The sequence below is a fragment of the Nuphar pumila genome, chromosome 16 (assembly GCF_984573655.1).
Source record: "Nuphar pumila chromosome 16, dmNupPumi1.hap1.1, whole genome shotgun sequence".
NCBI classification, from domain to species: domain Eukaryota; kingdom Viridiplantae; phylum Streptophyta; class Magnoliopsida; order Nymphaeales; family Nymphaeaceae; genus Nuphar; species Nuphar pumila.
In genome coordinates this window covers 64,333,219-64,346,353 of record NC_143264.1, presented here as the reverse complement: position 1 = coordinate 64,346,353, position 13,135 = coordinate 64,333,219, and the positions used below count along the sequence as shown (strand labels likewise).

General features: G+C 40.7%; 1 protein-coding gene across 2 annotated transcripts in view; it reads left to right on the top strand.

The window, feature by feature from the left end:
• Positions 1–13,135, top strand: part of ARP9 (actin-related protein 9) — a 158,301-nt gene that overhangs the window by 15,739 nt on the left and 129,427 nt on the right. For both annotated transcript variants that reach the window (XM_089990857.1, XM_089990858.1), the window contains exons 9-11: positions 10,621–10,685; positions 11,416–11,505; positions 11,697–11,747. In XM_089990857.1, coding sequence (XP_089846983.1) covers positions 10,621–10,685; positions 11,416–11,505; positions 11,697–11,747 — 206 coding nt within the window. The remainder of the gene's footprint in view (positions 1–10,620; positions 10,686–11,415; positions 11,506–11,696; positions 11,748–13,135) is intronic.

Sequence of the window (13,135 nt, the reverse complement as noted above, 5' to 3'; positions counted from 1 at the left end):
TGAAAGGGTAATCGCGTATGCCTCTCGCCAGCTTAAGCTTCACGAGAAGAACTATCCGATGGATGATCTCGAGTTGGCCGCCGTCGTTTTTGCTCTAAGGATATGGCATCATTAGACTATGATTTTTTTCTCTCTTACCACCCGGGTAAGGCGAACGTGGTTGTTGATGCCCTCAGTCGCAAGTCGTCAGGAGTTCTCGCCGGTATGTTATCAACAGGTTGGAAGTTGCTAGAGGACCTTGCTTCCTCGAATCCGTTTTTCTTAGCGCTCGGTCCAATGAGACTATCGAATTTGGTGATTCGGCTTGACCTGTTCCCCAGGATCGTTACCGGCCAAAGGGGCGACTCTCGCTTTGAAGAGTTGAGATCACGAGCTTTGTGTGATGGTTCTTCTTTCTGCATGGGAGAAGGAGATAGTGTCTGGCTTGGGCAACGTCTTTGGGTTGCAAATAACCCCGCCTTGAGGAGTGAAATTTTGACCGAAGCCCACAAATCGAGATATACCATCCACCCGGGGAGCACAAAGATGTTGAAAGCCATGCAGCGAAATCATTGGTGGCACGGTATGAAAAAGGATGTGGCCGAGTTCATCTCCAGATGCCTCACTTGTCAGCAAGTAAAGATCGAGCACCAACGACCAGGAGGAGTGTTGCAGCCCTTGGATATCCTACTATGGAAGTGAGAGGGTATCACCATGGAATTTATAGTTGGCCTTCCTAGGACTCGGCGCAGACACGACGCAATTTGGGTGATCGTCGATAGACTCACCAAATCAGCGCATTTTCTACCCATTCGCCTCGGGCAGTCTCTTGACAACCTGACTGATCTTTATATCCGCGAGATCGTTAGACTCCAAGACATATCAATTTCTATTGTTTCTTATCGTGATCCGAGGTTCACGTCAAGACTCTGGGGGTAGCTCCAGCAGGCTCTAGGCACCAAGCTGAGCTTCAGTTCGGCTTTCCACCCTCAGACTGATGGGCAGTCTGAGCAGACTCTTCAGACCCGGGAGAATATGTTGCGAGCCTGCATGTTAGAGTGGAAACGTGAATGGGATACCCATCTTAGTTTAGCGGAGTTCGCATATAATAATAGTTTCCATGCTAGTATCGGTATTACTCTCTATGAAGCCTTATACGGGAGGCCGTGCCGATCGTCAGTGTATTGGGATGATGTAGGAGAGAGAAGACATGAGGACCCTCTTGTGCTTCAGCATTATTCAAAACAGGTGCGGATGATCCGGGATCGTCTTCGTTCAGCTCAGAGCCGACAAAAAAGTTACACCGATCGCCGTCGTCGAGAGCTCATTTTTCTGGTAGGAGACATGGTGTTCGTCAAGGTTTCTCCAACCAAGGGGGTTTTTCATTTTGGGAAAAAGGGGAAGCTGAGTCTCCGGTTCGTTGGCCCCTTTGAGATTTTGGATCGCATCGGCGAAGTTGCTTATCGCATAGCGTTGCCTCCCCAATACGCACAGATTCATAACGCCTTCCATGTATCTATATTGAGAAAGTACGTTCACGATCCTTCCCACATCATTAAGTTCGACGACATTCTCGTTGGCAAGGACATGACTTTCGAGGAAAGACCGATAGAAATCATCGATCGTCGTGATTGAGTGTTGAGATCGAGGACAATACCTTTTGTGAAAATCCGATGGCAGCGTCATGGAATCGACGAATGTATTTGGGAACCCAAAGCGGATATCAGGAAAAAATACCCAGAATTGTACATTGAAAAATAATATTAATGAAAATTTCGCGGACGAAATTTGTTTAAGGGGGTTAAGATGTAAAACCTGTGGGAAAAAAAAATCGTGTCGGACACGTGTCAGACACGTGCAACGCACGTGTCAGACACATGTCGAGGTTTGGTCCGTCGAGGTTTGGTCCGTCGTGTCGGGCTTGGATCCGAGTCCGAACTGGACATGAGCTTAACCTGGGCCTGGGCTCTCGAATGTTCGAGAGCCTGCATCTTTAAAAGACGCAGGCTTGCATACGAGGGGCAAAAGCCCTCGCTTCTATCTCTCTCTCCTCACCTCCGGCTCCCTCTCCATCCGGCGTCGTCCGCCATCTTCCGGCGTCGTCCGCCACCGTTCGTCGCTGACGCCACCGACCGCCGGCAGCTTCCAGGTACACGTCTCCCTCCCTCGTCGTCCTGTTTTCCGGCAAAGGGGAATTGACCCTCCCCTTTGCCTGCGGCTCCGGCAGGGGGCGTGGCCCCCTGCCTTGGCGTTTTTCGGCAAGGGAAGGGGGCAAGCCCCCCTTTTCCTCTGTTTGGCGTCTTGGGGACGGTGCCCCCCAGCCCTGTATGTTTTCTCGCAAGGGGAAGGGCCCTCTGCCCCTTTTTCTTTCTCCGACAGGGGGGGGGGATGGAGCCCGCTTGCCCTTTGTGTTTTTTCGGCAGGGGGCGGGGCCCCCTGCCTTGTTTTGCTTTTCGGCGGGGGGGGTGGGGGGGGGTGCCCCCCTTACCTTGTTATGTTGCTGGCAGGGGGGTGGCCCCCTCCTACCTTGTTGTTTTCTGGCAAGGGGGCAGCCCCCCCCGGTCGGTCTTCTGCAGGGGGCAGTGCAGGGCCCTGCCCTGTCTGTTTCCGGCAGGCCCCCTTGCCTGATTGGTGTTCAGTGAGGGGTAGGGCCCTGCCCTGTCTGCTTTCGGCAGGGGGCAGCCCCTACCTGGTTTGTGTTCGGCAGGTGACAAGGCCCCTCTGACCTCTTTGCTTTTCGGCAAGGGGCAAGTCCCTGCTTTGTTCGGGTTGTTCTCGTTTTGACTTGAGCGCCCTTGGCGGCCTAATGAGGTTATCTTTATACCGTGCGGCGTATTGACAAAATGGTTTTGCAGGTTGCACCACAAAGTCTTCTCATGCTACGCGGTTCGAGTCGGTGACCACTTACGCTCGTAAGTGTATTGATCTGCGCACCCCTTCTAGTTCGGGGTTTGCATAAAAAGGACTGGAACAATGAACTGCTGAAAAGCAAAGGACTTAACAAAGAAATTAAGACATTTATATATAGATATATTATATATATAAATACATATGTCTTTACCTCCAGGACGCGGTTTCACGACTCTGGTCCTTTTCTGTATTTTACTTTTCGTCACCGTCGCGCTATATGTGTCAAGGATTTCTTTTTCGTACTTTTCTTTCTTGCCTTTTACTTCCATGACGTGGTTTTGCGATCTTGGTCCTTTCCTTTCGCTCTTTCCTTTTCAGTCTTTTAATTTCCTTCCACCCCACGCTTTGTGCCCTGACAATTATTTGCGTATGCTTGCCTATCTACTTCCCGGACGCGGTTTCACGATCCTGGTCCTTGTTTACTCTGTTTTCTGTCTATTTCTTTTCTTAGCCCCGCGCTTTGCGCCTTGGCAATTGTTATACATATATATACGTATATTTACTTACGCCTTCACCTTCAGGATGCGGTTTTGCGTTCCTGGTCCTTCGCTTTCTTGCTTATATTTTCTTTAGCCCTGCACTTTGCCCCAAGGCTTCGTTCGTGCACGTTTTTACATCCAGGACGCGGTTTCGCGATCCTGGTCCCTGTTGATTTCATTCATTGTTGTCCCTGCTATTTCTTTTATATATATAGCAAATGTGACTCTTCTTTTTATTGCAGCAGTCTCAACCACTGTCGTGGTTGGCAGGGTTGACAACAGAGCTTAGCCTAACGTAAGAGCGCAAGTATAAATGTTCAAACTCCGCAATGAGTTAAGAAATGAAATACTGGTTTTCCCTAACTCGAGAAAAGAGCCTCGTTGCATGTAGGGCTGTTGTTTCCTGAGTCTTGGGCAAATGATTGGGTTTTGGTACTATTGCAGCGCTAATATGATTGGCACGGTGCAATGAGTACCACGAGGTAGATAAGACCTCAATCATGCAAGGGTACGGGTTTCAGAACACACATAAATGGCCTCACATGCGCCTTCACAGACAAGATGCTTGTTTGAGTCTCATGGACAGAGCATGAAGAATGAGGCGGCGGTTAAGAAACTCCCGTTGCGCTCGATTCGACATAGCTTCGCCAAGAGAGAGGATGAAGGGTACCAACTCCGACGGACAAGCCATTAATGGCTATACGGACAAAAGACTCGGCTTCCCCAGTCATCAGAGGTTAAGGGAAATAGAATGCAATAGATAGCCTAACACTTTTGCAGAAGTTGGATGCATCCCTATTGGGCCTTTGGAGGCTTGCTCTCTCGACCACCGGTCGTTCCCTTAGGATATGATTTAGTCAGTCAACCGAGGTATCTTAAAATACATAGCATAATAAACCCTCGGATTGGTCTCGGCTGTTTCGGCTCGTGTGCCATTTACGTACCCGCATGGCCGGTTAACAAGTGATAACTAAATTAAACATGCTCATCCTTCAGCTATTGTTTTTGCGTACTTGTGGTATCACGTGCTAGCATACTTGTGAGTTTCTTGTGCATCATATTGTGTCTTCTCACTGTTGATCTTGTAGTATGCTTAGCTGCTTTAAGTGTTAGTTGTTCTTATTCTTTTGCACTCCTACTAGTTTTTCACGAGACTGACCCATTTTATAGGCAGGTGACGAGTAGCGACGGCAGACAGTCAATGGTGCATGCGACGTGGCTCGAGGCTGTACTCTTCTTTCCAGATTTCTAGTCGTCGTGGCAGGGTTTTGACTTTTGGGTTTTTACTTTAAATAGGGGCTAAGCCTCCTCTGTTTCATTGTATAATAACATTTTGAAATTAAAGATTTAACACTCTTTTCAGTTTTCTATTATCTTCCGCTGTTATCACTTTTGGTTTGTCGAGCTAACGTGCTTGGGATTTTACAAACTTGATTCTTAAAATAGAACGATACTTTTGAAAGACTTTCAAAAAGGCAGAGTTCAAGTTTTAAGAGAATTCTTTTAGAGAAACTTTACCTTCAAGTTTAGAAATTTCGGGGCGTTACATTCACGTTGCTTTCAATCCCAAGTAGATGTTGCTTTATTTTGTATATGCTCCTTTATAAGTTGATCCACAGTCAGCGCACATCATAGAATTCAAAACTTTTTTTTCCTTCCAGTAGGCCCAATTCCATGGTGAATTATTAGATTTTCACTTCAAGTGAGGAACATCTTCCAATTATCGAAATGTTGTACTTGGAGTGGAAAATATCCCCCATCCAACGACCATGGTAAGTGGATTATAAATGGAATATCCAAGTGGAATATAAGTGGCTATGAATATAGGGATTTCATTGCCTTGTGGAGGTCAAATGTACTACACATCCTTGCATGTAGAGGTGTGTACTAACCAAACTGAATTTTGGGTTGTTCATGCAGTCATATACTTTGATTTGTTAAGAAATACTGAGTTCAAGCTTGAGTTGAAGCTTGCCTCAAGCTCACCCTGCCAAGTTTGGACTTGATTTGGTTTTGTTCGTGAGTAAAACTTAACCAAGAGCTCAGCCTGCCCAGTTTGAACCTGGTTTGGTTTTGGTTCTGGTTCATGAGTAAAACTTTGAACTTGACATCTTCATTGTCATTGACATCAATCTCATAAACTTTATGATACACCACAATTTGTAGTTTGCGGACTTGAGGTTAGGGGTGGGCATCAGGCTGGCCTGACCCAGGCCCAGGCCCATTTGGAGCTCGGCCCATCGGGTTTTGAGTATGACCCGGCCCAGAAATGGCCCGCGGCCCATTTGTTAAATGGGCCAGGTTTTGGCCTGGTTCTTAATGAGCTCAGGTTTGCAGAGGAAGTCCCTTCCATTATTGTTCTAAAAAATCTAAACAAGAAAAAACATGTAAATTTGCTAAATTTAAAAGACTAAGCAACAAATAACATAAGCTTATATATTAATATATATGTTGAAATACAGCAATATTATATATATATATATATGTAGCAGTACATAATACGCTTAATACATATATATTCAATTACTCCAAACATATCAGTATAATCCGCAAAATATGAATTCAGCCTTTCACAGAAACACACATTGACACATATAAATATATAATATATTACATAATAAGCTATGTCACAGGGATTCGGCTAGCAGGGTGCCGCACCCACGTCGACGCGACTCGACGCGGGTGTGGGTGCAGCACCGGGTGCGGTCAACTCGACCCTGGGTGCGTTGACCGCACTCAGGGTCATTTTTGTCCATTTTTTTGGATTTTTAATTTTTTTTCCCTATGAAATGGGCTGTGGAATTTAAAAAAAAATCTTTGGGGGGGGGGGGGGGGCGCTGCCCCCCTATAACCCCCCGCCAGGGACGCCCCCCCGACCCCCGCCCGCTGACCGCGCAGTGGGACCCACGCCGGGGGGAGCCCCTGGACTCCGTTCCTGCAAGGGCAAAAACAGTGAATCAAACTCCACAACTCATCACTTTTATCTTTGGGGACAACCATATAAGATAAAAAAATGGTAAAAAGTAAGTTGGGCATAAATGTCATGGACCTTAACAGCTACCATACATTCATACATATACACTATACATGATATATATATATCTATATATCTATCTATATATATTTACATTTTTGCCCCTGCCGCAGCCCCGCACCCGGTTTTTTTGGAAGTGCCGAATCCCCGCACCTGCGCCCGCACCCGCACCCATGTGACATAGATAATAAGTAATACTAAACATGCTTTTGGGATTTTATAGAAAAATTCACAGAAACAAATAAAAATTCAGAAAGTAATAACTATGCATATATCAACAAAATTAACATGCTTTTGGTCTGTAAAAGACAAAGAAAATCAACAAAATTAACAGAAAAATAAAAGTTCAACTAATAAAAATTCAGATTATATTGCAGAATATACATAATTACATATATATAATTGGATATACATATATATTCAATTACTCGTAATGTGTCATTATAATCAGCAAAATATGAATTCAGCATTTCACAGCACAGTAACACACACATACATATATATATATATATATATAATATTACATAATAAGTAATACTAAACATGCTTTTGGACTTTTATAGAAAAATTCACAGAAACAAATAAAAATTCAGAGACAAAATTAACATGATGTTATAGAAAAAATAGGAAGAAGAATAAAAAAAAAAAACAAAAGAGAAGAAGAAAGAAAAAAAGGGGGAGAAAAGAAGAAGAAAACCTGACAGAGAGAGAGCCGTACCTCTTATTTTTCTTGCTGCAAAAACAAAGAGAGAGAGAGAGAGAGAGAGAGAGAGAGAGAGAGGAGGAGCACGTTGTACTTCCTCTTCTTTTTCATCTTGCTGCAAAAAATAATAGAGAATGAGAATGCGAGAGAGAGACAAATAGTGAAAACGAAGAAGAGGAGGAGGGGCATGTCGTATGTCTTCTTCGTCTTCTTCTTCTTGCAGAAATGGAGAGAGGAGAGACAAAGAGAGTGCGAAAAGGGAAAAAGCCAAAAAGGGGGCAATTAGGGCCCCATTTTTCCCTTTTATATGATCCATATGGGTCAACAAAAAAAAAGGACCGATTTATGCTTACGCTTAGTCGGTCCTAGCCTAGGCGCTAAATTAGGGTCCCACCACCCAAGCCTAGTCTCCCAGGCGATGGGGCTTCGCCTAGGTCGCCTAGGCGCCGCTTTTGGCAACTAAGATCCTCTCACAACTACCATTTTAAGGCTCACCGAATTTGAGGATCTTTGATGCTCCCTATGCTATTAATCCTTAAACTTCAGGCATTGCAGGTCTAAACTTTGATCCACCATTGCCCTTTAGAAGGAAAGAAAATGTTAAAACTCATTCTTTCTCATTTTGTTTTTTGTATGTTTCATCCTAGTTTTATACTAACATTTCTTCCCAATTATGACTTCATTTCTAAATTGTGATGTACAAAGGAAGTGACAGTGAATCTAAAACATAGTAATATTGCAATATTTCTAAAATATCAGTGATATCGGTGACTGTTCTAAAATTAAAAAGATGGTAAATGTCATGGTCGACCTAGAAAAGAACGAGACTGGAGAATTGGGATTATCCCCTGGTGAGTTGTTGGATGTAAGTGCGTATATACCTGAACATTAAAAGCTAATAGTTTAGTGCAAAGGTTAAAGACAAGGATTTTGGCAAAAAGGTAGACTTTAGTATATGATATTGAACTATTACTTATCTAGAGATAACTAAAATTAAAATTTTATCAAACCCTTGCTCATTCTTGATGCTTATAGACCTTGACCGTTACATTCATCGGATAACAAGAATGCTTTCTTCGATGGTTACTTTAATTAGATGCTTGCATGGCACCTTAGTTGTCAAAAGCGCTAGTCGGAGCCTAGGCGTAAGACCCCTAAAAGGACTAGTTGGGGCCTATGTGGGATCTACAAAATAAAACATCAATAAAAACAAAAAATATTACAATAAATAGTTAAAGTTAGTAACAAACATATGATTATAACTATGGATGAAATGTGTAACTTAGTGTAATATATTGAAAAATTCATAAAATTGAACATATACCAAAACTTGGGGCACACCATTCGATTACTCTCTCTCTCTCTATATATAGAGAGAATGGGGATTATCCCGCCCTTAATTCGTTAGGTCATTGTTAGGACCTTCCAAAAATCATAGTTTTTAGATGTTTTATGCTCAATTTGAACTGTTAGATGTGTTTATGATTGTTGATGAATAGAGAACATGTAGTTGGTTAAGCATCTTTGTGCTTAGATAGTCAGATGCATATTTTAAAGAGGTAAAAAATCATCGGTTGATGTCGTACTAAAATTTCATGATAAAATGTTCACATTTTTACATCAAAACAATTTGAAACAAAACTTGGTTCTCAATAAATAAGTATTGATAAACACATCTAATGGTTCAAATTGAGCATAAAACACCTAAAACTTTGATATTTGGAGAGTCTTAACTATGACGTAAAGAAAAAGGGGACAAGATGAATCCCATTCTCATATATATATATAAATAACTGAAAAAACAGATTTTATATATGTGTGTGTCAAAAACACATGCATACATGTAAACAACAAAAGTAAAAAAGAAGGAAAAAAGAAAAAAGGGAGAAAAAGGAAGGAAAACAAGAAGAGAGTGGAGGGGCAAGAGGAGGAAGAAGAAGAAGAAAAATAAAATAATAATAATAATAATAATAATAATAATAATAATAAGAAGAAGAAGAAGAAGAAGAAAAAAAGGCGGAGGGGTGAAAGGAGGAAGAAAAAAAAAGAGAAGAAAAAAAGGAAAAAAATAAGAAGGTAAAAGAGAAAAGCAAAATAAGAAAAAGAAAAGGAGAGAACAAAAAAGAAAGCTTTTGGTACAAGAGAAAGAAGAAAAAAAGAAAGAAAGAAAGGAAGGAGACAACAAATTTAAAATGACAACCATGTTCCTGCGGCCTAGGCGAGGACAACATATCCACCGGCTAGGCAGCCTAGTTGATAAAGCAGGGCCCTACCACCTAGACCCATAAGGCTGTGGCCCTGCGCATACCCCGCCTAGGTGCCACTTTTGACAACTAAGCATGCACACCTCCTTGTTTGGTTTACGAGAAAGAGGCAAAACTAGTTAGCAGTATCTAAACTTTAAGAGTAGAGAGAGATAGATAAGAACGGGAAATCAAGGGCACATTTTCAACTTGGACACATGCTAATGAATTGGGCAGCCCATCTTCATGGGAAGCATGAACTACAATATGAAAGATTTCAATCCATAATTCTAGCTGAGCTCTACTCGTATGAATCTTAGGAAGATCACTTTCCACGATATAACAATGTTTTCTTTCTGCTACGTTATCATGTTCTTGAGTAGACAGTGGGCAAGTAAAATTGCATGTTGGTATACTCTCCAGTCTCCACGACCTTTACTCTGGAAGCTTGCAGTGTTGGTGAGTTGATTTTTGAACAAAAGAATGAAATGAAAAAAATACTTCAGATGCTTCGGACATGTTTTTTAGGAAATAAATTCAACTATTCAAGTGAATTTGTTGTGTCTATCATTAAATGAAACATAATATTAATAAGGCTTGGGGAACGTCCACATGTCCGAATGAACTATTCATAGGCAACCTTTTTCTTTAGGAGTGTATTGGTTGGAGGGTTTTGGAGTCCTATTCACTTTTAAAGTAGATGAGAGATTCCAACAATTATCCTATTCTTCCTAGTTTAAGGTATTCTGCTTTCCTGGCTTTCATTTTTATTCTATTTTTGGCAGAGGTAAAAAGAGAAATTACTGTTAAATCTTAATCTGATAGTTATCTAGGACAGGAAGCGCATTAGCATTTGCATAAAGAAGGAATATTAGACAAACACATGCACAAGCCTTGAACTGAGAGAAAAAGAAAATTTGAACTACGAGTCCTTTTGGAATAATAGGAAACTCTAAGTGCAGCCAAGATTGAAACTATGGACTTAGGTCCGGCCTGCTTGGATAATTGAATCTTGAGCCAACACATTAGCCATGGTTTCTTTCATTGAAGGATTAACTAAGAGATGTGGGTTACTGTTAAATCATGTTGATTTGATTGTGTCGATGATTGATTTCTTTAGTTATGAAAATATGCTTGTACTGAAGTAACTGGGTTAAGTATTTTCTCTTTTGCTTATTTTATATTTTGGCCTTTCCACATTTGAGTAGATTTATTCATTTTATTTGGTTTTTGTTACATAAAGCTTTCTGATGAAACTTTTGTTTGAGATAGAAATCAAAGAGATTTTGTCCGTTGTGTTGAGAGACTTAAAGTTTGGCTCTGCTGTGGTACATCAGGTGATTGTCATTATCTTTAGCATCACATGTCCAAAATCTCTGCTTTCTACTTATCATAGGAAAAAAAACTAATTTTATGAAATCTGGTTCTTAGCCTAAACTCTGGCCACTATGTTACCTAGATACTTTTGAACGCTTGAGGTGTTGGTGTCAGACATAGCTGGACACTGACACAGACATGGAAACGGCTAGACACACCACCAACATACACGTATTTGAGGTGCAAGTGTCCAGAAAAAGTGGATGCACATGTCTCATGTCTGGCACTTTTAGGTGTCTTGGACACGACATGTCCAGTTTGGGACACTTTTCGGTGTCTTGGACATGAAGTTTTTAGCTTCTTAGACATGAGGTGTCAAATTTTTGTAGTTACATATTCATATTTCATGTAAATCGTCAATGATCACAATTCAATGAAAAATGTATGTGCATTTTCTAATTGACTTTAACACTCATTTTTTGTATAATTTGCTGCTTCTCTCTCTCTCTCTATGCATACTCACACACACACACACACACTAGTAGAGGGCCCTTACATTGCACCAGAATGTGATGGGAACAAGTAGGAAGGTGTATGTGTGTGTATGTATATGTATATAAAATCATAAAGCCCTTTATAAGTCTGATATCAAATTCATTGGTATCTTAAAACTCTCAGTCAATGCATATGGATAGATTATGTATGGTCTGATCATTTGACCTCATAAATGGTTTTCAATTTCTACAACAGGAAGGTCTTGCTGCTGCCTTTGGAAATGGACTTTCCACTGCTTGTATTGTAAATTTGGGTGCTCAAGTTACATCAGTTATCTGCATTGAGGTAAAAGTGACTTCTGTTCTCTTTGAAACTTATTTATTCTTTCTGCAACTCTTCAACTTGCTTCTTTTTTCCAAGTGCTGGTAATAGCTTTTGTTGCATGGCATTTACATGCTAAATTGCTGATCTGAACATTACCGAAAAGATTTTGTATTGGCAAAGAATTTTACCAATTTACATGATATGGTGATCAGGATGGAGTGGCTTTGCCTACTTCAAGTGTGACACTTCCTTTTGGTGGAGAGGTATGGATATATGGATGCACTATATTGCTTGTAATCAACATTTTGTTATTATCTATTCTATCATGTTCATAGTCACATTTTGCATTTTTGTGCTCATGAAAATATGTGCTTTATACATTCTCTCATACAAAGCGGTGGTTAAGTTCCTTGTATAAAATACTGGAGTGGATGCCTACTTTGTTGCACTTGTTTTGAATGAATATGGGTTTGATCCTGTGGATGTGCTAAGGTCTTTCAATTGTTTTGAGCTAAGATGTTGCATAGTGTACTCCCTCAGGTGACTGGTGAGCAAATTAACTTGAGTACCCAGACATCTATATTTATTCCTAGAATCAGTGGTATAGAATTGCAATTCATAATGGAAAGGAATGTCTTACCTATTTATGCCATGAATCGTATGGTGGGTCATAAATTTGGGAGAATCTGCACCTACTGTCAGTAGTGGTGCCATTGTATGTAGTATTTCTACACACACATGCAACTATAGATGTCTTACCAGTGCCTTATATTTAAATGCTTTACGAATTCATATATTTCAGTGTTTTAGACTCATTATGTTTATAATTACAATACAAAAATCAAAAGAAAGATTTAACTGGCCTGAAGAATTGCTTGTTGTATCCTATTCTAGGTAATATAGTCAAAAGATTACATTCCTTAGATATTATTAGGGCAGTACAAATTAAAGAATGAAAAGACTAAAAGACTATGAACCAATTTTTTGCACTCCATCTCAAACTCTAGATGGTGCAAGGGGAACCATCAAGAGTTAATTGGTGGGAGAATGAACCTCTAATAGTGAACACGACATTGTAAATAAGTCCATGGCTTGTTCCAGGGATGGTACATGTGGAAAACTATTTGTTCTAGAAAGGTACTTGTGGCACATATATTGGCAATCAATCTTAATATGCTTTGTTCTCTCAGAAAATTCGGACACTCATATTACCACATCAGAGAGTATATCTAGAAATGATGGCACTCAAGTTAATAATCAGTCAACAAACCCACACCTCAGAAGTAGTTTTTGAGTCATAGTACTCAGTCTATTTATGGGATTCTGATACGTTTTTGCTCTTGTAAGAAAACAAGGAGTCTTGGAAAAAATATAAAATCTAGTGGTGGAAATTATATGATTAGTGTTTCCACTAAAATCTCAATGAGTAGGCCCTGATCTCTAGTCAAGAAGACAAAAATAATGCTGCATAACTCTAGTATCTTGAATGTACTGAATTATTTGGGTAATAGAAGATAAATGTACCAATCTAGAAGCACCCTTAATCCAACAATATTTTATATCATGAAAAAAGTTCAAGCTTGCAACTAACTGTAAGTAGACTCATCAAGTCTGTAAACTGTGGGATTGGTAATCAACCCCTCGCTTCCCA